This window comes from Raphanus sativus, chromosome 6 (assembly GCF_000801105.2).
Source record: "Raphanus sativus cultivar WK10039 chromosome 6, ASM80110v3, whole genome shotgun sequence".
In the NCBI taxonomy this organism is placed as follows: Eukaryota; Viridiplantae; Streptophyta; class Magnoliopsida; order Brassicales; family Brassicaceae; genus Raphanus; species Raphanus sativus.
The window spans coordinates 28,027,966-28,054,680 of NC_079516.1; the positions used below are offsets into that span (position 1 = coordinate 28,027,966).

Here is a 26,715-nt window from a genome sequence, read left to right on the forward strand (position 1 = left end):
CTCTCTCCTCTCTTCTAGAGAGAGCGAATCCTTTCTAGGTTTCCTTCTTATCTAATTTTAATCTTTCAGAAGGAGTTCGATACTCCTTTGGTGTATTATATTTCGATCATGCGATCGATTTTGTTTTTGTTTTACGGTGGCGAATTTTGGTGTATATTCAATCCTAGTTGGAGCAATACTTCATGGTTGCTTTTTTTTTGTTCTTTGATGAAGATTGAACTAATATCCTAAAGATTCCATCTTTCGCAATTATTACCAGATGTTCATTTGCTTAAGTTGAGTTTCCTTTTCCCTCTCGGATTTGCACTCAATCCTTTTTTTAAAGGAATCAATCTCTGCTCATCCATGAAGTGGAGCCGTTGAATTTGCTTTGGAGCGGAGTCTCCTTGCCAAAGAGGACGATGTGATGTTGGTTTAATCTTGGTTGATTATAATGGGGATTTAAATGCAACAGCACTTTCCTTATATTGGAAGTGGTCCAATAAAGATTCTCTGTTAATTCAGCCGAGTTTTCCTAGATTTATTGTTTGATGGTGAAGAAGGGCTCATTTAGGCGATGATTTAGATGAAGGATTGGAGATAGAGATCTTATTTGTGTGCGGTGACGAAGCCTATGGAGACCTGCAAACTCTGGGGGAGTTGTTTCTCAAAGATTGCCATCCCACGCGCGGTGCATAAAGACATGCCTCCTCAAAATTAAATAAGGATTCATGCGAATTTAGATGAAGCCGCGTGGCAGACCTTTTTGATCACAGACGCATGGATAATAGGTTTGACGTTAGAAGCTGCTCGACAGATACTAATGGATATTAAATGGCCTATAATGTTGGGTTTGTAATTTTAGTCGAGTTTGTTTTGATGGCAATGAGCCATATATGTTTCTCTGTAAAATGTTCTTTGAGTTTTTCTAATAAAAAAAGATAATTGACAAAAAAAAGGGTAGGAATATTAGTAAAATTAGCTTAATTTTGTATTTAAAATAATTTAAAAATAAAATATTTTTAGATAAGATCCTTTAAAGATCTTATTATATAAAGCTTGGTTTTTCAAAGTTACTAATTAATATGATCGCCACACGTGTCATTAACTTTTTTAAGATTGCGACATGTGTTAATCTATATTATAATTAAAAATATATATTAAGATAATAACAAAAACAAATTTTGTTAAAAAAGTAATTGTAAGTATATCTAATAGTAATTTTCCATTTTAAAATCTTAAACAAAACATAGTTGCAAATAATTATTTGATAGTAATTTTTCTTTTAATACTTTTAAAGAGGTTAAAATTTATAATGATATAAAATATATATACTAAGATAACAAAAACAAATTTTGAAATAAATTAATTTTAAAATTGATTTAATAGTAAAAAGGAAATTTTTAAAAATACTTAATAATATTCTAAAATTACTTAATAGGAAACTTGGTTCTTCAAAGTTGTTAAGTAACATGATTGTGACACATGACATTTATATATTTAAAATTGTGATATGTGTTAAACTACTTCATCATTTAAAATAAATATATAAGATAATAAAAACAATTTTTGGTGAAATTAATTATATAGTAAATTTCCATATTAAAAATCTTAAACAAAATATTATTTAATAGTAATTTCCTTTTTTAATAATGCGACATATTTTAGAATATATCATGATTAAAACAATATATACTAAGAATAAAAACAAAAACGAATTTTAAAATTATTTAATAGTAAAAAGAAAATTTAAAAAATACTTAATAATATTCTTTTAGAAATATTCTTTTAGATACTTAATAATATTCTTATAATATCTCATGATTAAAAATATATATACCAATAAAATTAAAAGAAATTGAAGAAATAATTTTCGTTAATTTAATAGTAAAAATTAATTTTAAAAAATATTTAATTGTAAAATTTAATTTTAAAAATTATTTAATAGTAATATTTAGAATATTTCCTTTTTACAAATCTTAAAGAAGAGAAGTTTGTAAAATAACTTATTTAATACTAATTTTCCTTTTCCAAAATCCAAAAAAAGATAATTGTAAAATATTATTTGATATTAATTTTCCTTATAAATTTTGACATTTGTTAAAATATCTTATGATTAATAAAATATATAGGAAGATAATAAAAACAATTTGTGTTTTAAAAAATAATTTTTTGCAGGATTGAGCAAGAAAAATATCCGGAAAGTTTTCTTGCATGTTCTTTCACATCTTCGCGTGTTATCTTTTTTTTTTGGTGTCACATGAGGAAATAACTAGATATCCTGATCTTCACATTAAACTGATGTTGAACTTTTTCTAAAAAGAATATAATTGTTATGCTGTTATACATTAGTTATTGTTACAATTATACTTAGCCGTTTGTACATATAGATGTAGTGGTGAACATGAATCGGATATCCGGATTTTTGGAGATATTCTGATCCGATCCATTTTGTTATAATAATCAATTATTTGATCCAATTCGATCTGTAGCCACACGGATATTCCGTACTCTGGATATTCAGATAATTTTAGATTTTCAAGAAGATATCCGATTTGATCCGCAAAAATAAATTAAAATTAGTAAATAAATCATAAATTCCAAAAATAATATAAAATAATAATAACATTTTATTACAAAAATAAAAATTTATTACTTCTAAAGTTCTAATAAATAACTTAATAAATTTATTAAAAATACTATTAAACATATAGACAATATAATATTTATATAAATTATATATATACGTCTTTACATACATGTATATGTATTCATATAACGGATCAGATCAGATATTCATTCTTAATAATATTAGTATTTTGTGATTTGCTTCGTTTCTTACAGATATTGCATATAAGTATTTTCTTTGCTTCGTAGAGTTACATATATTTGGAATTTCGGTTCAAATCGAAACAGATAAAATCAAAATTTACGGATATTTTATCCAACTGTTATGCTATTGTGACTAAGTTAATGTGACTATTATGCTTATATGTGATTATGATTCTGTGTGTTTATTCTTATCAACATATAAAAATTGGTTATGTTGTTGTAGATCTTACTACTATGAAATTTAAATTAAAGAGAACGACTTTCCAATGGATTGTTGTAGGTCATGCTATTAAGATATTTAAATAAAAAAGGAAGACTTTCCAATAGAATAATGTTATGAATAACTCGCCTATACAACATGAATATTGAAGCCGAAATCCTAACCGGAAGTTATGTGGAAAAACAGATTTGTATTACTAGAATAAGTCTCATACCGACGTATGCAAGATGACCTTTCAAAATGAAAAGACTTCAATTTTCTATAAGAGTGTTCTATGAAATGACTATCAACCAGAGTTAAGGTCAAAGCTTAAAAAGTTTGTCTATTTGTCAAGTCGAGTCTTACAATTATATGTCGCATTATCAAGAGTCACTACAACTGGAGAACTTCAAATTTAAACATAACGACAATAGTGTTTTATAAAATATTGTATATAGAAAAAGATGTTAAAGTCACACCATGAATGTTAAAGTAAATAAATTTGATGTTTTATCTAGAAATATATTCAATATTTAGTTGACTATCGATTAAACGTATTGACTGGTGTTATGCAATATTAATATTTTAATTGTGTCGCTTTTAGTTTGTCTTACACAATAGAAACAATATAGAGAGTTCATAGTTCTATATATTTCAATTAACTATAGCTAATATTATTTTGAAAAATAATAAAAAGTGAAGTATTTATTAAAAAATAAAAATATCAATGTACTATTTAAAACACCATTATTATTGAAATAGAATATCAATAAAAAATTATGTAAGAAAACAGATTATTGTTATTAAAATGTCACCAATATATACTGAAAATCCAAGAACTAACGTGAGAAAAATATTTTCAATATTTTTATGTGTTCGTGAATTAAAACATCAAATAAAACTCGTGCAACGCACGGATCCATATCTAGTTGTTTTATAAGCTATGGGAGCAATAGAGGAAATTTTTCTGTTCGTTTCAAGCTTTCCAACCATTAATCCGGCGACGAAGACGATCAGTTTTGCCGAAAAACACCGAAAAGGTAAAAAGGTCAGCATATTCATTTTGTCCAAAAATCAGAGTTCCAACAATTATAATTTTATTATGCAAGGTACACTATAGACTTATCTCAACAAACTCAACGATAGTAGCTAAAGCAAACAAATCCTAATAAACCCTCAACGATCAGTTCTGTCTTTCTTCTACTTCTTTCTACCATTAACCTCTTCCATGAACTTGTTCAAATCCTTATAAGAAGATCCTCCTTCCTCGACAGCAGCTTTAGCCATCTCGCCTAGCTTCTTGGCCCGTTCCCGTCTTTCTTCTGCCTCTTCCCCAACTATCACTTCTCTCACTGCCTTCTCAACTTCCTCTCTACTAATCAACTTTCCTTTTTTCACCAACTCGGTAGCTCCTACATTCACTCCTGTTTTCAACACTTTTGTCAATAGCTTCTCGTTGTAGAACTGCTCCGCTCCCATTGGCCAAGTTACCATAGGCAACCCCGCAGCAATGCCCTCAATAGCCGAGTTCCATCCGCAATGCGTCACAAATCCTCCCACCGCTTTGTGGTCAAGTATAAGCACCTGCGGAGCCCACCCGCGTATGATCAGCCCTTTCCCTTTCGTTCTTTCCTCAAACCCTTCAGGCAACCACTCCTCATTTTCACCTGTCCCAACCACATCAACACCAAATTTCATTTCATAATTGTTTTTTTCTGAAACTGCATTTCATTTCATAATTGTTTCTTTTTTGAAACTGCATTCATTTCATAATTGTTACGTATGACATATAGCAACAACGAAATTTTGAATGAGTTATCCGGATAAAAAACAATCATTTGCTAATCAATAAAGTCTAAAGAGGGACTCATTACCTTTGTTATCATCTTTCCTAACCACCCAGATGAAGTTTTGTCCAGAGCCTTCAAGACCAGCAGCGATCTCTAACAGTTGCTCGTTGGTGAAGTTAGTTCCACTGCCAAAGGACATGTAAACCACTGAACCAGGTATCTTAGAGTCGAGCCAGTGGAGGCATTCTTGCTCATCAATGCTCGCCTTCTTCCCTCTTCCAGCTTTCTCCCCTATCTCTCTGTTGCAGAGCGAAAGCGGACCGATATGCCAAGCTCTTTTAGCAACAAAGCCACGGTAAAAATCAGCGTAAGTCGATTCCAGCTCGTAGAAGCTATTCACCAAAACACCAAAGCTAATGGACTCCGATTCTCTGACCTCTTTCATAAACTTTCCCATTGGAGTTTCTTCGTCAGCAACATTGGCTTGCTCTGCTGTGATAACTATGTCCCCAGGGAGACCAGGGATTACAAAAGGAGTAGAAGTCGTAGCGACTTTCTTGTGTGGCTTATGAGTCCTCATGTTATAAGAACAACACAAGGAAAAGAAAGATGTGCCGTGGAACACAAGTCTTGGGACACCAAACTTCTCTGCGGATTCCGTCGCCCAAGGGAAGAACATATCGGCGACAATACAGCTCGGTTTGGTTGTCTCAATGAAACTCTCCAACTGCTGTTTCATATACTTGGTAGAGAAAAGAAACTTTAAGAACAAGTCACCTGCGTCAGGCTTTTGGTATGAGTTGATGAAGTCAACGTTCTCGCACCCTTCAGGCAATCCAAGCTCTACGCTAGGGAAATCGAAGATCTTGATTCCGATTTCTAGACCAGGGTTTTGGTTTTTGAATGCTTCAATGGGTTTCTCCAAGATCTTAGAGTTGCTTGGCGTTGTGATGATGGTTGATTTGGCTCCTCTGCTAGAGAAAAGCTTGGCCATGTCCAGAATAGGAATCATGTGGCCGTGAGCCATGAAGGGGAAGAAACATACATGAATCCGCTCAGAGACTTCGCTAGTCATGTTTGGCTGTAGAAAATTAAAAGAAAGCAGAATGAAAAAAAAATATATAAAATTTTGAAGATCCGATCAGACAGAACAGAGGATTTCTTGTCAGGATTGGAGTTGTGTTTCTCTGTCTTGATTTGTCCTTCGAGTTTAGGACATTCGAGATGTATATATATACACACGCGGCACGAACTGAAAAGATCAGATAAATTAAAGGAGTTCTAGGCGGCGAATCTCACGTCTATGCAGACGTCATACTTTACTTTTGTGATACACTTTTTTATATTATTCGTCTAAGACTGAGTCGTCTTTGGTTGGCTATAAAATGGGAATCTTGTTCTTGACATGTGATGTGCCTTTAGAAGCAAATTCTGACTTTTTTTTTTTGTGAAACAAATTCTGACTTATCATTTCAGTGATGAGTAAGCCTTGAGTCCCTTGACCAGTGCTTTGTCTTATGTACCATAGTATTGGGAAGGCTTGACATTTTTGACGATTATCTAATTCACAAAATGGCCAGAAGATTTAATAATTTGTTTAAGCTAAAATTCTTTTTTTCCATTTTATCAAATTAAACAAAACATAAGATTTACTTTTTGTTGACAAATAGGCGCACTAATATTTAGTTATTTAGTAATATTATGTATTACTATTCTATAAAAACTATTATTATTATTAATTTAATATGATTACTAATTACTTAATTCTGTTTTTATTTTTTTAGATCTGTATTTATTTTGAATTACAATGGAATATAGTTAGAAATATTTATTATATTTCATTTAGTTTTTTTTTTTTTGTAACTAAATTTCATTTAGTTTTACTATACATTTATGTTCTATTTTTAAAAATAGATCGATTAACATGGTATCTTATGTAGGTATATCACCATATAAACATAAGGGGAGAGAAATGGGAAAAAGAAATATGTCTATAGATAGTGGCATCATCAATTAGTTAAAGAAATATGTCTATCAATGTTAATAAGTTAGTCTTATGTCGATTTTGAATAAGACTTAGTCGAAGAAGTATAAGTCTATCAATGGATGCTGAGATTATTAACAGTAGTTGGAAAAAGTTTGAAACGCATAGGACAAATGCAAAACGTATGTCGGAAAGAAGTATTATATTGATATCTCCAATAAATGAGATATGCCAAGTATAGTTCTAAATTATCAATCTTACTTTAAAGTATCTTACTTTAAAGCATCGATGGTTTTAATATATAATAACTGTTATTAGTAAATATTAAGGTATATATTTAAAATTAAGGTATATATTTAAAATTAGTAGATTAAGGATACGTGGAAATAACAGAAATGTTAATTAATAGATAAATCCCAACATTTTCAGTAGGCCCAAAAAACTTATGTCAAGGTAAATTTCAAATAGGAAAAATAGAGTAGATGAGTCGAGTACTTTTGAATTCTAATTAAGCACGAAAGATGTTAGACCATAAATTGAGATGTCTTCCCGTTAATCATCAAATCTATAGTTTCGGACTTGCCCATTTGTCCCGGTCGTTATTGACGTTAGTGATGTCGTGAAAGAAGTAGTTACAATAGCCATTGAAGTGATGATTATTGTAAGTGTTAATGGCATTTAGATCCAAATTGGTACGATTTTTTTCCTCTTATTCCGAAACATAACTAACAATGGCTTCGGATCTATAGCCAGCTCATGTCATAAACACATGGAGCAAGAATAGACTTTAGTCTGAATCACGTAAAAACAAGATTAAAGAAAGGAAGGTTCAGTTTGAAGGGGCAAGAACAGAAGACCACTGCTTCACAAGTCGTTGTCTAACAAGATTGCACCGCTACGGAAAATAGATTGCCCTGGTCCAACATAAACTCAAACCCGAAACAAACGGGGAAAAACATGGAGATCCCAAATTAACCACACGCTCATCCTCCACGCATATGTGCACCTAGTTCGCCAAACTGATCATCAGCTTCAACAGTGTCGTCTGAGAGACGGACTGCATCGAGCTTCTGCTTCAGGAGATCTATGGCATTTAGTACCAGCTGCGAAGCCTTCACTGCACCTGTGGATTCAACAGTGAATATAAAACTGTCATCTTTCGGACGGATCTCAATGAGCCCTGGTTTCCCCATGGCTTCTGCTTTCTTGATCACTTCTTCATCGTAAGTGTATGCTTCTGGGTCGACCACCACAACCTAAAGAAGCAAAGTATCAGTAACAGCAACAGTGATAAGCTATGATGTAAGGAATTAACTTGGTATGAAAGTGGTATCAAACAGAAAATTTATACACCAATATATATACTTCATGCTGAAATGTCAAAGCTATAAACTTGTAGATATGTCATTCTTCACAAGTGTGCAAACAAACCTGTCTGGTGACTGCATCAAAGTCAAAAACTTTGGTTGGGCTGCTCTCAATCAAGTCAATCTTTTCCTCGTCAGTCAAAGTGTCCATCATATCTTCATTGATAACAATGTCAGGCTCATACATGAACGTAACAGTGGCTGCAGGAGACCATTTAGCGTGATCTTTCCCGATTCCTTTCCTTGCTATCGCCCTAAGCTTCAGTTCTTGTCCACGTCTCAGTTTGACTATGATAATGCCCCTGAATCCAAAAGAAGGAGTCATGAACACAATGAGTAAGCAGAAGAACAACTAAATTAAAAGATCTAAAACCATAAAGGAAGCATTGTTCTGAACACCAAACAAAAAGATGTCTTTTTTTTTATTAATTCTTTAAGACAGAAACCCTTGTAACCGAATCTGAAAACATGTCTCAAAATTTTGCATGTAACAAAAGGATGAAAAGGGAGATACCTTTGCTCGCTTGAGTCAGCTCCAGATGAATCGAGACCGAAATCAACAGTAGTGACAGTAGGATCAGCACTGTAGAGATCCCTACTAGTAACATCTAGGGTTTGGTCAGTGATACATTTAGCTCTAAGATGAAACTCAACAGAGCAAAACTCGCACTGTCCATCTCCATCGCAAGCATCGCAGTCTCGAGAGAAGCGCATGCTCATCGCACGTTCGCTAGTGAGAGGGATTAGACCTAATCGATGAGCGATGAACTCGTCGTTGAGAACAGAGGAATTAACCTCGATTTCGACCAGATCGATTGCGACCGTGGGGACTTCGGAGATCATAACGCGACGGAGAGCGTTCGCCATGGAAACATCGGTGTCGCGAAGCTCGAACTTGGCGTAGTCATCTTTTAGCTCACGGATCTTCACCTTTGGGAATCTCTGGTAAGTGGCACCACTGTCCATCTCTCTTAACTTTTTAGGGTTTTCGAATGAAGGTGAAGCAGAGAGAGAGAGAGAGAGTTTCTTAACTTTCCTTCTTCCCTGAAGGTGAAGAGCGAGAGTGGTAGATATATAAGATTGAGCAGTGCCTTTGGGCCTGGTCTTTACAGCAGGCTTTTGGGCCTCATATATTGCCTTCTGTTTTTTTTTTCAGGAGTGAACATTTTTCACACATTGTAAAATGTACACTTTTCACACGCTGTATCTGTGTTTGTCCAGTTCGGCGTGAGACAGTTTCGTTGGACTACTACTCACTGGGTCTGGACATCCAAGTATTCGAAATTCGAATCATGTTAACATGTTTTATAGATAAATGAATTTTGGACTTATTTAAGAACTAATAGACTTTCTATTTGGTTCTTTTAATTTTGAGTCAAGTCTATTCTCGATTTTGAGATTTGACAAATATCAAAAAAAATTGGATACGGTCCAGTTCAGATGTTTATAATCTAAAATCTAAAAAGGATCAGAGATAAACCAAAAATATATCTGAAAATTCAAAAACAAATAAAATATATATTTAAAGCCAAAACGAAATAAAATATTGCGCAACATCAAATTTCTTAATAAGAAGAAGACGATTGTCTTTTTCTCTCGCCGCTCAAACAAATAGTCTAATCAAGGTATGAATGATTCTCTTTTTATTGTTCTTCTCTATAGTGAAGTGAAAGAGGTATTTATTTACAGAGAGGTAATTTATTTTCGGGGTTATTGCAAAAGTGACTCAAAACTTGAAGTCAAACACAAAACTAACATTTTCTTTTGATTCATTTTTTTTTGAGTTTTTAACCCCACATCTGTATTTTATCTACGAAAATGTCATTAACCCTTTTTTTTCGAAAATGGCTTCTTTACTTTCTCAACCACATTTTCTTCAAGTATTTACAATATTGCCACTGCCATGAATAGTGGGAACAACCTTGTACGAACTGTTTGGAGCTTTTAATGCCCTTTAATGCACGTAAATCTCTTAACACTCTCTCTGTTTCAATTGTTATGAACTAAAAACAACATTTCTTTCACTTTCTCTCCATATTCATCCAAAAAACTCAAGCTTTTGATTCAAAATATGGGCGATGGTTGACAGAGCCATATTTCTTTCGTTTTGACTTACGGTTGCTTTCGTTTGAGGTTCTGGGTGGTTGGAGAAGACCCTGTGTGCAAACGAAGTCATCTCACCTAGTTTAAGGTACGAATTTGAAATTTTTTCAAAATCTGTTCGCGTAGAAGACTTACAAGTAAGTCTTCTGTATGTAGAAGACTTACTGCTGAGTCTTCTGGTCAAACGGACGACTTAAACTAAGTCGTCCAGCTTTGTTTGTTGAAAATAAACACTCCAGACGACTTATATATAAGTCGTCTACGAGAAACATGCTAGTTTTGCATTTGACCGAATCGTGTCAGATCTTTGACTATTTCTGGACGACTTATAATTCAGTCGTCTCTGGGAAAGTTAAAATTTCAATATTTTATTAAACTAGACGACTTACGTGTAAGTCGTCTTAGGTTAGTTTTGTAGTTAAAAAATAAAACTTCATAATTTAACTTTTACCAAACGACATAATATAAAGTCGTCCCGTCAGAAGACTTAATTTAAAGTCGTCCGGGGAAAGCAAAGTCGTCCAGAATTTTTCCCAATTTTCTGGTCAAACCTTGCTTATCCCGGACGACCTTAAATTAAGTCGTCTAGCTGGACGACTTTTAGTTAAGTCGTCTGGAGAAAGTTAAATTTCAAGTTTTATTTTTCAATTACAAAACTAACCTAGGACTACTTACATGTAAGTCGTCTAGTTTGAATAAAATATTGAAATTTTTACTTTCCAGAGACGACTGAATTATAAGTCGTCCAGAAATAGTCAAAGATCTGACACGATTCGGTCAAATGCAAAACTAGCCCGTTTCTCGTAGACGACTTATATATAAGTCGTCTGAAATTTTTTTTTTAACAAACAAAGCCGGACGACTTAGAATTAAGTCGTCCCTTTTAATTTTCAATTGCAAAAGTGACCTCTTTAGATGACTTACCTTTAAGTCTTCTGGACGACTTAATTATAAGTCGTCTGCGATAATGTTTATTGAACTTCTTCATTTTCTCTATGTTTACTAATGTGTTTTATTTTGAATATTTGCAGATGATTTTTGTTACATGCAGTGTATGGACAATGGTTGTTGAGAGATTTCCGTTGGGATTTTGTGGTTGATGATCTCAAAGGAGCAAGATTGTTTTTATTGAATGAAGATTCAACACATGCTGAACTTGTTGCAATGGCTCAAGAAGATTATAACCTGGACATGAGATCAGTGACTGTGGTGATTAGCTACTCATTACCAGCAGAAATGATGATGACTCCAGGCAGTCCTCCCATTCATGTTACAAGTGATAGACAAGTTCGAAACTTGCTCGAGATACTCAAAACGCATAGAGTATGTCTTTGTGTATCAAGCCGCAGCAAGGTGGAAACGGTTTCAGAGAAAAGAGAAGAAGCTGGTGAATGGGAAGAAGATGTTGGTGATAATGATGAAGCTGGTGAATGGGAAGAAGATGTTGGTGATAATGATGAAGCTGATGAATGTTCTGAAGATGTTGGTGATAATGAGTCTGTTGAAGATGAAAATCAAGATGGGGAGGAGGAAAATGGGGAGGAGGAAAATGGGGAGGAGGATGCTGATAACACTATTGTTGGTGAAACGGATCAGAATGGTGGGGATTACAGTCTTTATGGAAAGGTTCTAGATGAGGACGAGGAAGATGATGATAATATTTGTTTTGAAGAAATTGAAAAGACATATGCTAAGACAAATGCTATTGAAGGAGGAAAATCAGATTGTACCAGCATCTATGTCAACCAGAGTTTTGTTAGCAAGGATGCACTGCTTTCAGAGCTGCGGTTGACAGCAGTGAGGGGTAAATTTTCTTTCAAAATATACAAATCAACAAAAACTCTCCTTGTGGCAATATGTCGGGTTAGCGGTTGTGGATGGAAGATCAGAGCGAGTGTGAAACATGGGCCAAACACGTTTTGGGTAACAAAGTATGTGGAAAAATATTTATGCTCAATTGGAGACCGAATCGCTCAGCGGAGACACTGTACTCCAAAGTATGTTGGTAGTCTTTTCATTGATCGTGTTGGGATCATTGATGGGATAACTCCACAGCATATCACTGATGCAATGAAGAACATGTTTGGCATGACGCTTGATTACACCACTTCATACAGAGCACTGTTATATGCACAAAAATTGGTGAGAGGATCAGCAGAAGAAAGGTATTCGCGTCTGCCTTCATATCTCGAGCAAATCTCCATTGCAAATCATGATTCTATCACGGCTATAGAACTTGATTCTAAGAAAAGATTTAAGTATCTATTTCTCTCTTTTGGAGCTTCTATCAAAGGTTTTAAGTATCAGAGAAGGGTCATTGTGGTGGATGGAACTCACCTAAGTGGAAAGTATGGAGGTGTTATGTTAGTTGCAGCCGCACAAGATGGCAATTTTCAGATATTCCCATTGGCTTTTGGGAATGGTTTTTCACAAAATTGGCTAGTTGTATATCTCATGACAAGCCTCTGGTGATAGTCTCTGACCGGCACGCGGCCATTAAAAGTGCGTGTGAGAAGGTGTTTCCTTGGGCAACCCGAGGAATATGTTATTATCACCTTCAAGATAACATTGTCAAAAAGTTTAAAGGGAAACATCTCATGTACTTGGTAAAAAGGGCTGCTTATGCGCACACGGTTTACGATTTTGACCGGTACATGGCTGAGATACGGAGTGCAAACCCGGAACTTGCAACGTATTTGGAAAAGGCCGACGCCAGGCTATGGTCAAGGATTTATTGTAAGGGGAACAAGTTCAACATAAAAACAAGCAACATCGCTGAATCTATTAATTCCGCACTGAAGCGAGCAAGAGGATTTCCGATTCCGTTCCTGCTGGAGTTCATAAGGCAGAAGTTAGGAAAATGGTATTGGAAAAGGAGACAAGATGCTTTGAGTCTCCCAACTGAACATAGCCGGGGTGTTGAATACTTGCTTGCTGTTCGATCAGAGATAGCGGATACGATGACGGTCGAACCAATTGATGGATGGCGTTTCTTTGTCAAAGGTGGCAAAATGGACTGTGTGGTTGATTTGGAACATGTAAAGTGTGATTGTGGTGTCTATGGAGTGGAGAAAATACCTTGCTCTCATGCTATAGCAGCTGGAACACATGCTGGTGTGCATATCGACACACTTGTATGTCCACTTTACTCAAAGAATCATCTGTATGCAGGATACTCAGAGAATATATATCCTATCGTGTCACAACATATTGAGGAACGAGAATGCTTTCCTCCAAACGTAAAGCGTGGTCCGGGGAGACAGAAGAAATCAAGATGGCAATCTTGGTTGGAGCTATCTAGGATGAGAGGACACAAACCCAGGAAGAAACACAGGGCACGGAGATGCTCAAACTGCAAGGAAACTGGCCATACGAAACCACAATGTACACAACCAGTTGACTAGTTGTCCAGACGACCTAAATTTAAGTCGTCCAGTCTTGATTACCCATCCAGACGACTAATTATTAAGTCGTCCAGTGTTTCGTCTACCAGATAACCTTCAAGACGACTAAATCTTAAGTCGTCCAGAAGACCTTCTACTATCCCTTCAAGTGTATTTTTTTAGACGACCTTTTACTAAGTCGTCCAGTGTTTTTTATTTTTAGACTACCTTCTACTATCCCTTCAAGTGTATTTTTTTTAGACGACCTTTTACTAAGTCGTCCAGTGTATTTTATTTTTAGACTACCTTCTACTATTTTTAGACTACCTTATTTGTAAGTCGTCCAAACCTACCAGACGACTTATTTGTAAGTCGTCCAGCTGGATCCAGACGACTTATTTGTAAGTCGTCCAGCTGGAAAACCTTCCAGACGACTTATTTGTAAGTCGTCCAGCTGGATCCAGACGACTTATTTATACAAGTTAGAAAATCTATACAACGACAAGTTCAAATAAATTATACACAAGTTAGAAAATCTATACAACGACAAGTTCAAATACAAATACACAAATCATACACAAGTTAGAAAATCATACACAAATTAGAAAATCATACACAAGTTAGAAAATCTATACAAAGACAAGTTCAAATACACAAATCATACACAAGTTCAAATACAAATACACAAATCTATACAAAGACAAGTTCAAAGCCATACACAAATCTAATCATACATGCCCACGAACTTATCACCATCCTTATTCTCTTTCAAATGCTGATCAACAAGCTCCGTCCATATAACCACCGCCATATTATCCCTCATACTCTTCACATTGGACCTAGCAAAGTCTTTATTGCTAAAGGGGACCCCAAGAGCATGACATTCAATGTACTTTAGAGTGTACAGGCCACAATCACCATTGTTGGCCGTGGGTACATCTTTCAGCCGTCTCTCATATGTGTATCGCTCCAACCCGTATTTGGCCCTTCCTTCGTCGGTGTTTGCGTTGACAACAAGCAGATAAGGGACCATCTCGAGAAAAGGCTCCATTATCTCATCCCATGCTTCTGGTATGGTACATGAAGGTATGCTGTCCCAGACGACTATGTGCCTGTTAGGGATCGATATCCAAATAGCAACCCAATGTTTGTTGTTCAAGTTCACTGGCGCATAGATATCATCAATGTCCTCCCCCCACTTCTTGTTTGATTGGCAAAATGAAGGCATTGATCCGTCATAAAAACTCGACGCCCCACCAGGTAGCATTCTTCCTAAACCTTGGTGATCAGGTTGCGATGCTTTGAAGAATAGATACTGGCCTCTCCAAGACTGGTCAAAGTTGTGATCCAGGAAGCACATTCGCTCGCTCCGGAAAGCTTGTGGGTTCTCCTGATACCTCTGCCTCAGCACATTAATCCAAGCATCCATATGCTGCATATAAAATAATACAAGTTAGAACCTTCCAGAAGACTTTTATTTAAGTCGTCCAAACCTACCAGACGACTTATTTGTAAGTCGTCCAGCTGGAAAACCTTCCAGACGACTTATTTGTAAGTCGTCCAGCTGGAAAACCTTCCAGACGACTTATTGGTAAGTCGTCCAGCTGGAAAACCTTCCAGACGACTTAGATATTTAAAGATAAGCAGAAGACTTACTACGTCTTCCAGCCATCCTTTGGGTGTCCGGAGGATGTGATACCACCAAGTTGGTGATGTACGTGGTTTGTCCTCATGCTTAGTGAAATAATCACTGCAAACAAAAAAGCAATCAGTTTTGGTAGACTAAATCAAGCTATTATGGGTAAAGCAATCACTTACGGATCAGTTTACAACCAATCAGCGAGCTCCTTCAACTTAGGTCTGTTTAGTGAGGGAAATGGATTATACTTTGCCACTCTAAGGAGTTTCTTTCTCTCTGCCGTATAAGGAGATATCTGCGTGGGAGCAGGTTTCTTCGTTCGTTCACTCCTTGCACGCACAGAAGCAGTGGGAGCTGTTTTGTCCAATACAACCAGGCTCGGTTCTTAAACTGGAACGCTTGGATCGGTGGAAGCGAAGCTCGGTTGTTGATCGTTGGAAGCGAAGCTCGGTTGGTCAGTGGAAGTGAGAGGAACAATCTCTTTGGAGGTGACACCATCTGCTTTATCCTCCGGCAAGATCTTATATACCGAGATCGCCTCATCTGCTGTATCCTCCGGCAACAATCTCTGCAATAAAAGTTGCACACAAGTTAACCCTGGACGACTTAAATAAAAGTTTTCTGGACGACTAGTTGATACTAACCTCTTTGGGCAGAGGAAAAGGCTGTTTCTTTTGAGGAGAAGGCTGTTTCGTTTGAGGAGAAGGCTGTTTCTTTTGAGGAGTAGGCTTTGCCTTTTGAGGAGTAGGGTTTGCCTTTTGAGGAGTACGCTGTCTGGTCTGAGGAGTAGGATGATTGGTTTGAAGTGTAGGCTGATCCTTTTGAGGAGTAGGCTGGGTTTGAGGTGTAGGCTTTGCCTTTTGAGGTGTAGGCTGTTTGTTACTAACCCCGGTTTCTTTGGCTTGAGGGGTAGGCTGTTTGTTACTAATCCCGGTTTCTTTGGCTTGAGGTGTAGGGGTAGCCTGATTGGTGACACCAACCTTCTTCTCCACAGCTTCCAATCTATCGGACAACTTCCTAATCTCCCTGATGCACTTCTTAAACCCATCTTTCATCATGTCACCTAAGCCACTTCTTAAGTCCTTGAACATATTTTCCAACTCCTCTCTGGTCACCCAACTAGCCTCTTCTCTAGCCTCTTCTCTAGCCTCTTCGCTAGCCTCTTCTCTAGCCTCTTTATGAGCCTCTTTAGGACCCTCTTTACGAGCTTTCTTCCGAGGTCTCTGATTGTCTTCCTCCTCCTCCTCCACCTCCACCACAACCATCTCTTTGGCTCTTTTCGATGGAGTCACAAACTTAGGTTTTGTACCAGTGACTTCCCAGCAATCCATGGTCCACTTCCACGGTCTCCGATCATACATGACTTTAATGATGTTCTCCGCGGGCACGTCCTCAACCTCAGAGTCCCATTTTGGCCACATTTCACTAATGTCCTTCTCAACAAAGTTGATCACGCGGGTCTGCAGTAAATAGAAGAAGAATCGAGTTAGATATTTGAAACAAAATACTAAATAGACGACTTAATTATAAGTCATCTACTAAGTCGTCCAGCTGGACGACCTTCCAGACGACTTATTATAAGTCGTCTGCTAAGTCGTCCAGCTGGACGACCTTCCAGACGACTTATAATAAGTCGTCTACTAAGTCGTCCAGCTGGAAGACTTTCCAGACGACTTATTATAAGTCGTCTACTAAGTCGTCCAGCTGGAAGACCTTCCAGACGACTTATAATAAGTCGTCTACTAAGTCGTCCAGCTGGAAGACTTTCCAGACGACTTAATTAAGTGAAGATGGAAAGGTACCTGACTCAAGATAGCAGCTTTCATGAATCTGCGGCCTCTGCTGCCCTCGTAAGCCAGAATCGGTGGAGACGGACTGTTTGCTCTGGGACTACCAATACTAGCACCCAATCCCGGAATAGCTGTGTACGCCCAGACCTGAAGAACTTGTATAAACCCATCCACGGTGTAACAGCCAGTAATATCTTTGTTCCACAAAGAGTCCATCAGCACCTTAATTGCGACTCTCCCCCATGGATAATTCTCAAACCGTTCTAAATCCATCACTAGCCTTGCCAGAGTAGCTCGTGTAGCGGTTGAAAACTTTCTCCCTTCAATGAATCCAGTGAAGATGGAAAGGTACGCGAGTCGCTTGCGATCTTCCGTGGACCAATCCCCGCATCTCTTCAGTGCTGCTATTATCTGATCAGTAGTTGGCCCAGCTTCCAGATGAACTCCCATCATCCCCCAGAAAGAAACCATCTCTAGGTTAACTTCACATTCTGGTGTCTCAAGGTCCTCGATGTACTTGCAGTTTAGACCAGTGATGTTTTCAAACTCTAACAGTGAAAACCTCGCAGGTTCTGGACCAACGAGACACCACATCTCGTACTTCTTCTTAATGCCCAACTTTAAACAGAGCAAGTAGTGAACCAGCCTTGAAGCCCAACCAAATCCCTGCTCCTTGAACTTGATGAAAACTCCCAATCTCGACTCCTTGAGCTCTTCAAATTCAGCATCAGTGAGAGCTTCCCTAAGAGCAGTATGCAACTTCTTGTTATCCGTATGATACGAAATGCTATTGTGGGGTTCTGGCTCTTCCCCTAATGTGTATAACCTACAGGGGAGTTCTGGAATATCCATCCTTTTTGTCTGCAAAATAATCAAAGACAACAATAGAAGTCAGAACACAAGCTAAATCAATCACGCCTTAATTGTTACTCCAGACGACTTAGTAGACGACTTAAATATAAGTCGTCTGGAAAGTCGTCCAACTGGACGACTTAGTTGACGACTTATATTTAAGTCGTCTGGAAAGTCTTCCAAATGGACGACTTATATTTAAGTCGTCTACTAAGTCGTCCAGTTGGAAGACTTTCCAGACGACTTACTTACAAGTCTTCCAGTAGAAAAATTTCAAGCGGACCTGATTAGTCGCAGAAGGAGTTGGAGTACTCGTCATTGTGGTTATAGATCTGAAAAAATAAACGTGAAACGGTGAGAATGAGTAAATTGAAAGAGACAACGTTTTATGTTCATCTTTTCCTCGAGTTTGATGACTTACCGGCGTTAGGGTTTACAGAGAAACGGCGCTACGGTTTACACAGAAGAAGCGGCGGCGCTAGGGTTTAGAAGAAGCGGCGGTGCTAGCTAGTGTTTAGAGGAAGCAGCGGTGAGAACGTTGGTGAGCACGGTGGCGAGGGCGACGGTTTGTTCGGAAATAGTGGAAGCGGGGGCGCTAGGGTTTAGAGGAATCGGCGGCGCTAGGGTTAGAAGAAGCTGCGGCGACAACGGTGAGAATGAAGTGAGATAGATAGCCGACGTTGAGAACGATGGTTGTTCGGAAATAGTGGGAATTCGAATCGCCTTTGATATCGCCGGTGAGAGAGAACTGTTAGGGTTTCTGAATTTCGCGGAAAATGAAAAAAAAAAATCACCTTATATATTGGGTAAATGATCCGGTTAGCTTTAAAAGTACATTGGTAAACTTTAAGGTTTGGTCCGGTTTAGACGACTTATTCTGGCTGATAATGTACATCAGACGACCTAATATTTAGTCGTCTGGGCACAGAAGACTAAATATTAAGTCGTCCCAGACCCTAAAATGAACCCCTAAACTAAAATGACTAAATTAACTTACTAACCACGTTATAAAATCAAATTATACTTCAATAGTGTTTACTATACACAGAAATGAACACGCTTAGGTAATTTTAAAAAATTTCAAAAACGGTTTTAATGCTTTCCAAAATCTAACCCTAAGAACACATACAATACTACAACATATGTTGATGAAACATAAACTAAAGAATATCATGACTCACTACTTTCACTCATCTGGGCTGAAAACAATTGAAATTTGTTATATATTAATTTATATCTCTTAAGACATATGTTAATTACATAATTCCAATTTTTCACTTATCAAAATATTTTTTACAAAATTTTTAAATTATGTTTAAGAATAACTGTCCAGACGACTTTAAGTTAAGTCGTCTGGACGACTTATTTTCAAGTCGTCTAAACAGACGACTTGCGAGGGGTAGAAACGTAAAAAAAATCCGTTTTTTTGTTTGTTCACAAGGAGATAGTTGTAATTTCAATAGCCTTTTAGGTTACTTTTGCCTTTGACCCAAATTGGGGTATTCTTTTGGGTTTGACTCCAAGTTTTGAATCACAATTGGTAATTCTCCCTTTATTTTCCTTCTAATCCGATGTTATAATATGGTACCAGCGGCGATGATCGATGGAAAACATGGTTGTTTTCAGAATTAAGTGGTACAGAAATCATTTTCACTGCTTTATTTCTGAAAAATCACCAAGCAAGCCACCATGGTGTGTCATTATCATGGAGAGGGAATTTTTTGGTGGCTATCGTGAAAGTGTAATGTTATTCGGATGCTTCATACTTCAACTTTTTTTTATCAGAAAAGCCTTCATGGATTTGAGTTACTGAAGAAGATTTGACGGAGCTTTCATCTGAGAAATTGGAGACACAGGGGAAAGAGCTTTCAGAGATTGGGCTGTTGACGGAGATTTTGCCGGAGCTACTAGAGAAACATGGAAACAGAATTTTGGAGGTTGAGCATTCGATGAACTTTCGCCGGCTAAATAAGGGAGTGAGATTTTAGAGGCTCAGCCATTAATGGAGGTTTCTCCGGAGCATCTGGAAACGCCGATTTAGAAGCGGCTAATTTATCACTCGGAAGCATCATCTGTATTTTCCAACGCTGGTGAAACAAGTTCGTTTGAATTTTATTTTCTCTTGGCCTAACTTAATGCACTTAGGAGGTCTAGTTTGGTTTGATTTTTTGCACGATATTTGAATTAAATATTGTATAATTTTTAAATTTACAACATAAAATTTTCTACTTGATAGATTTGACTAACATAGAATAGTATTTTATTGGAAAGATCACTTAGAAAGAGTTATGGTTGTAGAGAAAAATAATAATGATGATCAATTTATTAAATTAGAGTAATTTGAAGTTAGTGAAATAGGTGCTAAATAAAGAATTAAATATTTGAATATGAAAATTATAGTCTCAGTGTATTAGTGAAACTTGTGCGAGATCTGAAAACTTGAATTTTTTTTTTTATTACTTCAAAAACTTAAATACAAAGGTAGACTATTTACATTTTATATGGTGAAAAGGTAAAGTGAAAACCCTAGAATTCATGATGTAATTTATCTACAGGTGGCTTCTTTCCAGCCGTTTGATTCACACACACAACGACATGAATGAGTTGTGCAGGACCACTTTCCCAGCTGGCTCTATCTGCTTCAAGACCATATTTCTGCAACCTTGTCTTGAGTACTTTGCGTTTGGCGCTTCTTTATTCAAGCTCTGCTGGACTGGGCTTGGTTTGATGTTTGGTCTTGGTTTGATGTCGAGGCCCAAGCCCGTTCTGTTTACTTCTTGCTTCATACTTCGCACACCCTCCCGCAAGCTTGGAAGTTGAAGACTCTCAACTCCAAGTTTGGACCGAAGTGACTGAAACGCTTGGCATGGAAGGGACTTCGTTAGTATATCAGCACGTTGCAGGGTCACTGGAATGTGTTGTACATTGATCAAACCAAGCACCACCCGTTCTCTGATGTAGTGATAGTCCACCTCAAAATGCTTAGACATGCTATGAAAGACAGGGTTCGCAGAGAGATGAACCGCAGACAGATTATCACACTGCAGAAGAGCTGGAGTTAATTGTGGAATGCGAGTGTCACGGAGAAGGAAGTTGATCCAAGTGAGTTCAGCTGCCGTCTGAGCCAAGGCATGATACTCAGCCTCCGTAGAAGACCGAGACACTGTAGGTTGTCGTTTTGCGCATCAGGAGACCAAGTTGGAACCGAGAAACACACAGAATCCAGTTGTTAATCGCCTTGTATCATGACACCCCGCCCAATCACTGTCACTGTAGGCAGAAATAGTGAGAGAACTGTCCTTGTACATGTGAAGTCCAAAACGCAATGGTGCTACGAATATAGCAGAGGATCCATTTCAGAAGGCCAAAGTCTGTTACCGTCGGTGCGTGCATCCGTTGACATATGAAATTCACTACAAACTAGATGTCAGGCCATGTAAGAGTTAAGTATTGCAGTTTGCCTGCAATGCTACGGAAATACGTCGGCTCAAGAAACAGAGTTTGGTATTTGAACGCAGCATCAAGACGAGTGGGCAGTGGAGTAGGCATCGGATTAGCAGAAGCCATGTTTGCCTCTTTGAGAATTTCCTCTGCATAGGCAGCTGATCAAGGAACATACGCTGTTCAGTATAACGAGCTTGAATGCCAAAGAAACAATGGATATCACCCATATATTTCATGGAGAAGGCTCTGCTGAGAGCAGTGACCAAGTCATCAATCAAAGACTGAGTATTTCCAGTGATGAAAACATCATCAACATACAGAAGCAGAGCAAGAGACCGATTTCCTTGATGATATGTGAACAAAGATGGATCATCTGGACTGCATTTGAAGCCAAAATCAAGAAGAAAGTTGGTAAACTTGTTGAACCATGCACGTTGAGCCTGCTTAAGCCCGTAGAGGGCTTTATGTAGTTTGCAGACATGATCAGGAAAGGCTGGATCAACAGACCCCGGTGGCTGTTCGACAAAACACTTCCTCTTGCAATTCACCGTGTAAGAACGCATTGCGCACATCAACTGTCTGATCCTCCAGTCTTTAGCTACAACTATTCCAAGAACCACACAGATCGTCGATGTGCGTACGACATGACTAAACATTTGTACAAAATCCACTCCTAGTTCCTGTTCATACCCTTTAGCAACCCATCGAGACTTTAGCTTCAATACAGTTCCATCAGGATTCATTTTGATGGTATGAATCCAGCGACTCCCCAAAACATTCATATTAGGTCGACGTGGAACTAACGACATGGTGCCATTATGACGTTGAGCATCCATTTCTTCAGTCATTGAGTTAGTCCAGCCTTCATGCTTCAGTGCTACTGCAGTCGTGCGAGAAATTGTTGGAATGTCCTTACTGGCGACAAGATCATACTGAGGGTTTGGTTTCCTAATGCCACGCTGAAGACGTGTGGTCATAGGATGAGTCTGATCCACCATAGGAGCTGATGACTCTGCTTCAGCAGCTTGTTGTTCTGAAACAGACTCTTCCTGAACAGGTTCCTCTGTTTCCTCTGTTTCGGTAGGAACATGTTCTTCTTGCTGAACTATGTTGGGAATCCGTGGAGGAGCATATGCTGTCGGAAGATAGTTTGGTTCTAAAGGAGCAGATTGCCAAGCCTTCAGAAGCGGTGATGCAGTAAGCTCAACATAGTCTTTGTAGCGTTTTTCAAACGGAAAAATATCTTCATCAAAGATCACATGTCGTGATATATAGATGCGTCATGTAGGTGGATATAAACAGCGGTAGCCCTTGTACTGAGCATGATAGCCCAAGAAGACACATTGGAGAGAGCGAGGATCAAACTTCTGGCTCATATAAGGTCTAAGACAGGGGTAACAAGCGGACCCAAAGACATGCAAGAAGGAGTACTGATATACCATGGATTTTACCCATTTTTACCCATGGTATATAAGTGTTTTATATACTATTTATTATGTATTGGAGTCTATTTAGAGTATTTACAGGTTCATGGACGTTTTGGAGAAATATGGTGATTTTGGTGCCTTTTGGAGTCTTTCGCAGTGCACGACTGCACAGACGTTTCAGATGTTTAGCTCTCGATAGAGACCTTACCACCATTGGATTTATCCCATATTTGGAAACAAGATAGAGCTTTAAGTTATCTTTCCAATGCCACCGGTTTGAGATCAATCCAACGGTTAGATCGGAAGTTATGCCCGTTTTACTGAAGAGTGGTCAGTCTGCCTCGCGAGAGAAGGCTGCCGAGAAGAGGGTTATATGTCGATCGATGCAACTTAGTGCATGTCGATTGACAGGGACATCAGAATGTGGGCTGAGTATATTTCATTACCGACTGAAGCCCAGGAGTCACCACAAAGTTACCAAAATACCCTTGACGACCAGAAACCCTATTTATGTTATTTCTAAGCCATTGTTGACGGCTACGCTTTATACGCTTTCTACGCTTTCTTTGTTTTTATTGTTTCTCTTAGGAGAGAGGGGAGGAACTCCTTGAGAGTCCTCCTGGAACTCCTTTGGTTTTTGTTTATTTATCTATTGCATTTCTATCTATTCATCTATGATTTCTGTGACAAACTTCATGTCTGAATAGATCCACCTGTTAGATCTATGGTTCAGATAGGGTTGTGGGATTAGCCCCAAACTATACTTTCTAAGTTGTGATATTCATCAAATGGATTGAACTCTATGCTTGTTCTAGATTAGCTAACTAGAACATAGATCACTAGGATCTTAGATTATCTTGAATTATCCATTTGAGCTTGCCTGTCTCCCGTTGAGAAGAACGACAGTTCCTCCTTGAGACCTTGTGGTCATATTCGGCTCGCGCCTAGGCAGATCTAGAAGCCGTCGATCGATATCCCGACAGGTGAATCGATCGGCGCTGCGAAAGGTGTATCGCTCAATATCTCAAAAGGATATCGACCGACTCTTTTTCTGTGTCATCATGCGAAAGGTGTGGCCAGAGATCTAGATATTTTAACCAGTGATTTATCACATATGTTAAGCGGCTGAGATCTATAGTATCATGCAAGCAACTTGTTAAAGCATTTATAGAGATTATAATCTTCATTCCTGAATAGAAACCCTAGATCTAGCAACCATCCTTCCATCAACAACTCCTAGTTACATAAGAACAACTACCTTGTTCGCCATTGCAATTTAATATATTTATTATTTTATTTACTGCTTTATAATCTATTTACTGTTAGCCTAGCTTAATCATAACTATTAGATCTAGTGTGTGCCTTAGCTCCTTGTGGATTCGATCCCTAAGTACTATAACTTGACCTTTTTTTATGAGAGTAATTCACTCCTTAGGGTAATTTGAGTGGTATCAAGTACTCTGGCTTGCGTTTATGTAACAGCTTGAAGGGAGTTTGAAAGTCAACTGCAGACGAGGGAAGGAGATTGCTCACGTAGTTGGCTGTATAAAATGCTTCGACCCAATACTTGAAAGAAGTTTTGCTTTTATACATCATTGCTAGCGCCAGTTCGGTGAGATGCCAGTGTTTGCGCTCTGCTAATCCATTATGTTGTGAGGTTGATGGACAAGAGAGCAAGTGTTGGATCCCATGAGACGCTAGATGACTACGGAGCAGTTGACTTGTGAATTCACCTCCACCATCACTTTGAAAGACTTTAATCTTTGTGTTAAATTGATTTTCTACTTCCTTTTGATAGGCAACAAAGACTTGATAGAAATCAGACTTTACTTTAAGAGGAAACAACCTTGAAACCCGACTGAAGTCATCCACTAAGATAGTATAGTATTTGAATCCTTGTTTAGATACAATAGGAGATGGTCCCCATAGATCACAGTGGAATCTATCAAGGGGTGCCACAGCATGAGACAAAGAAGAAAAGAAAGGTATAACTTAGAAATTTTCCCCATCTGGCAAGGCTCACAGATGATAGACATGCCGTTCTTATTTGTGGAGATCGTCTTGCTGCTTTTGAGATGCTAAAGAACTTGCGAGTTTGCATGAGCTAAGCGCATGTGCCACACCAGATCACTAGCCATCACCTGTTTGTTGGAGTAAAAGGAAACAAACTCGGAGTTCTTCAAGACATAAAGGTTATCATGACGAGGTCCTTTGGTCACCACTCTCTGGGTGGTTAAATCAATCACATAGACCCAGTTAGAATCAAAGTAAACACCACAAGGATAGTCATCACAAAGCTTCGAAATAGAAAGCAAACACTTTTGTATGTTTGGACAAACCAAAACATCAAGTAATGGAATGCTACCTTGTGGAGAGTTGATGACCGTGGATCCCACATGAGTGATAGGTAGTTGGTTGCCATTGCCCACCATAACCGATTCAGCACCGTGATAGGGCGTGGTGTTCTGAAGACCATTGGTCGTGGCAGTGATGTGAGCTGTGGAACCAGAATCTGGATGCCATTCACGGCTTGTATCATCTGAGACTTGTAGAGCAGCAAGGGCCTTAGGAATATCATCACTTTGATACGCAACATCGAAATGGTTGTAACACTTTAGAGCTGAGTGACCAAATCTCTCACAATTATGTCATACTGGACGATTATTTGCGTTTGACTGAGACTGATTCCAACCAGTAGAGTTGACTTGCTGTGAAAAACCTTGACCTCTTGTTGAATAGCCACCACCTCTGCCTCTAGTTCCAAAACGAGAAGAGTAACCACCTCTACCTCGCTGACTCTGGTTGTTGTTAGGCCCAGTTAAAGTTATCAGCCAGGAAAAGCCAGACATCACGAGACATTTCAAGACAATAAACACAACCGAGAACCTCTTCTGTGAGGGTTCCACACAACCAAACCTTAACAAGACCATCAGAACATTTCCAGGACTCAAAATCAGGATTAGGATTCTCGACTTGAACCTCATCGACGACTGCGACGACGGTAGCAGCTGGCGCTTCAACTTGACCAGTGACGAAGCCAAGTAACTTCTGCTGCTGAGAAGAGCTTCAAATCGAGTCTTCCATAACAAGTAATTGCTCTCGTTGAGCTTGAGAGTTACACAACTTGAGACATGAAGATTTGAAGGAAAGGGGTATGGATTTTGAGCTTCCGCCATGACAACACCTGTTAAGGTTATCAAAACTCTGATACCATGTGCGAGATCTGAAAACTTGAAACTTTCTTTTTATTACTTCAAAAGCTTAGACACAAAGGTAGACTCTTTAAATCTTATATAGTGAAAGGGTAAAGTGAAAGCCTTAGAGTTCATGATGTAATCAATCTACAAGTGGCTTCTTTCCAGCCGTTTGATTCACACACACAACGGCATGAATGAGTTGTGCAGGACCATTTCCCTAGCTGGCTCTATCTGCTTCAAGACCGTACTTCTGCAACCTTGTCTTGAGTACTTTGCGTTTGGCGCTTCTTTATTCAAGCTCTGCTGGACTGGAATTGGTTTGATGTTTAGGCTTAGTTTGATGTCGAGGCCCAAGCCCGTTCTGTGTACTTCTTGCTTCATACTTCATACAAAGCTAAATACAAAGAAATATTTAATAGTTGATTTTAAAACATTATAGATTCAGTTTTAGCTAAGTTATTTAGTATATATATATATACTCTTTCAAACATATTCGGTTCCTAATATCTTTTAAGAAATCGATGTTACATTTTCAAATGTTTCGGTTTTCATTTACCAATTTCGATTTCATGCAACATAGTGATAGATTATTTCACTATATCTTAAAAAAATCCTAATCCCCTTTCAAAGAAGCATCAAAAATGTTAGATTTTCCTTCTATTATAGTTAATTACAATTAACTTTTTATTATTATCTTTTTTTTTTGTATTATGCAAATTACATACAAAA

The 26,715-nt window shown here is 37.9% G+C and overlaps 2 protein-coding genes and 1 pseudogene across 2 annotated transcripts; all 3 read right to left on the reverse strand.

Moving 5' to 3' along the window:
- Positions 1–4,090: 4,090 nt before the first annotated feature.
- LOC108813716 (UDP-glycosyltransferase 73B5) lies at positions 4,091–6,041 on the reverse strand. Its single transcript, XM_018586346.2, has 2 exons — positions 4,885–6,041; positions 4,091–4,677 (listed from the first exon to the last, which is right to left on the reverse strand). The coding sequence occupies exons 1-2, from the start codon at positions 5,873–5,875 to the stop codon at positions 4,211–4,213; spliced, it is 1,458 nt and encodes a 485-aa protein (XP_018441848.1). The 5' UTR covers positions 5,876–6,041; the 3' UTR covers positions 4,091–4,210.
- A 1,540-nt stretch (positions 6,042–7,581) lies between these two features.
- LOC108805678 (DNA-directed RNA polymerases II, IV and V subunit 3) lies at positions 7,582–9,210 on the reverse strand. The gene is made up of 3 exons (XM_018577614.2): positions 8,666–9,210; positions 8,216–8,453; positions 7,582–8,040 (listed from the first exon to the last, which is right to left on the reverse strand). Exons 1-3 carry the CDS (start codon positions 9,115–9,117, stop codon positions 7,768–7,770), a joined length of 963 nt encoding a protein of 320 aa, XP_018433116.1. The 5' UTR covers positions 9,118–9,210; the 3' UTR covers positions 7,582–7,767.
- A 5,151-nt stretch (positions 9,211–14,361) lies between these two features.
- On the reverse strand, positions 14,362–17,918 carry LOC130495696 (uncharacterized; annotated as a pseudogene).
- Between the last annotated feature and the right edge of the window lie 8,797 nt (positions 17,919–26,715).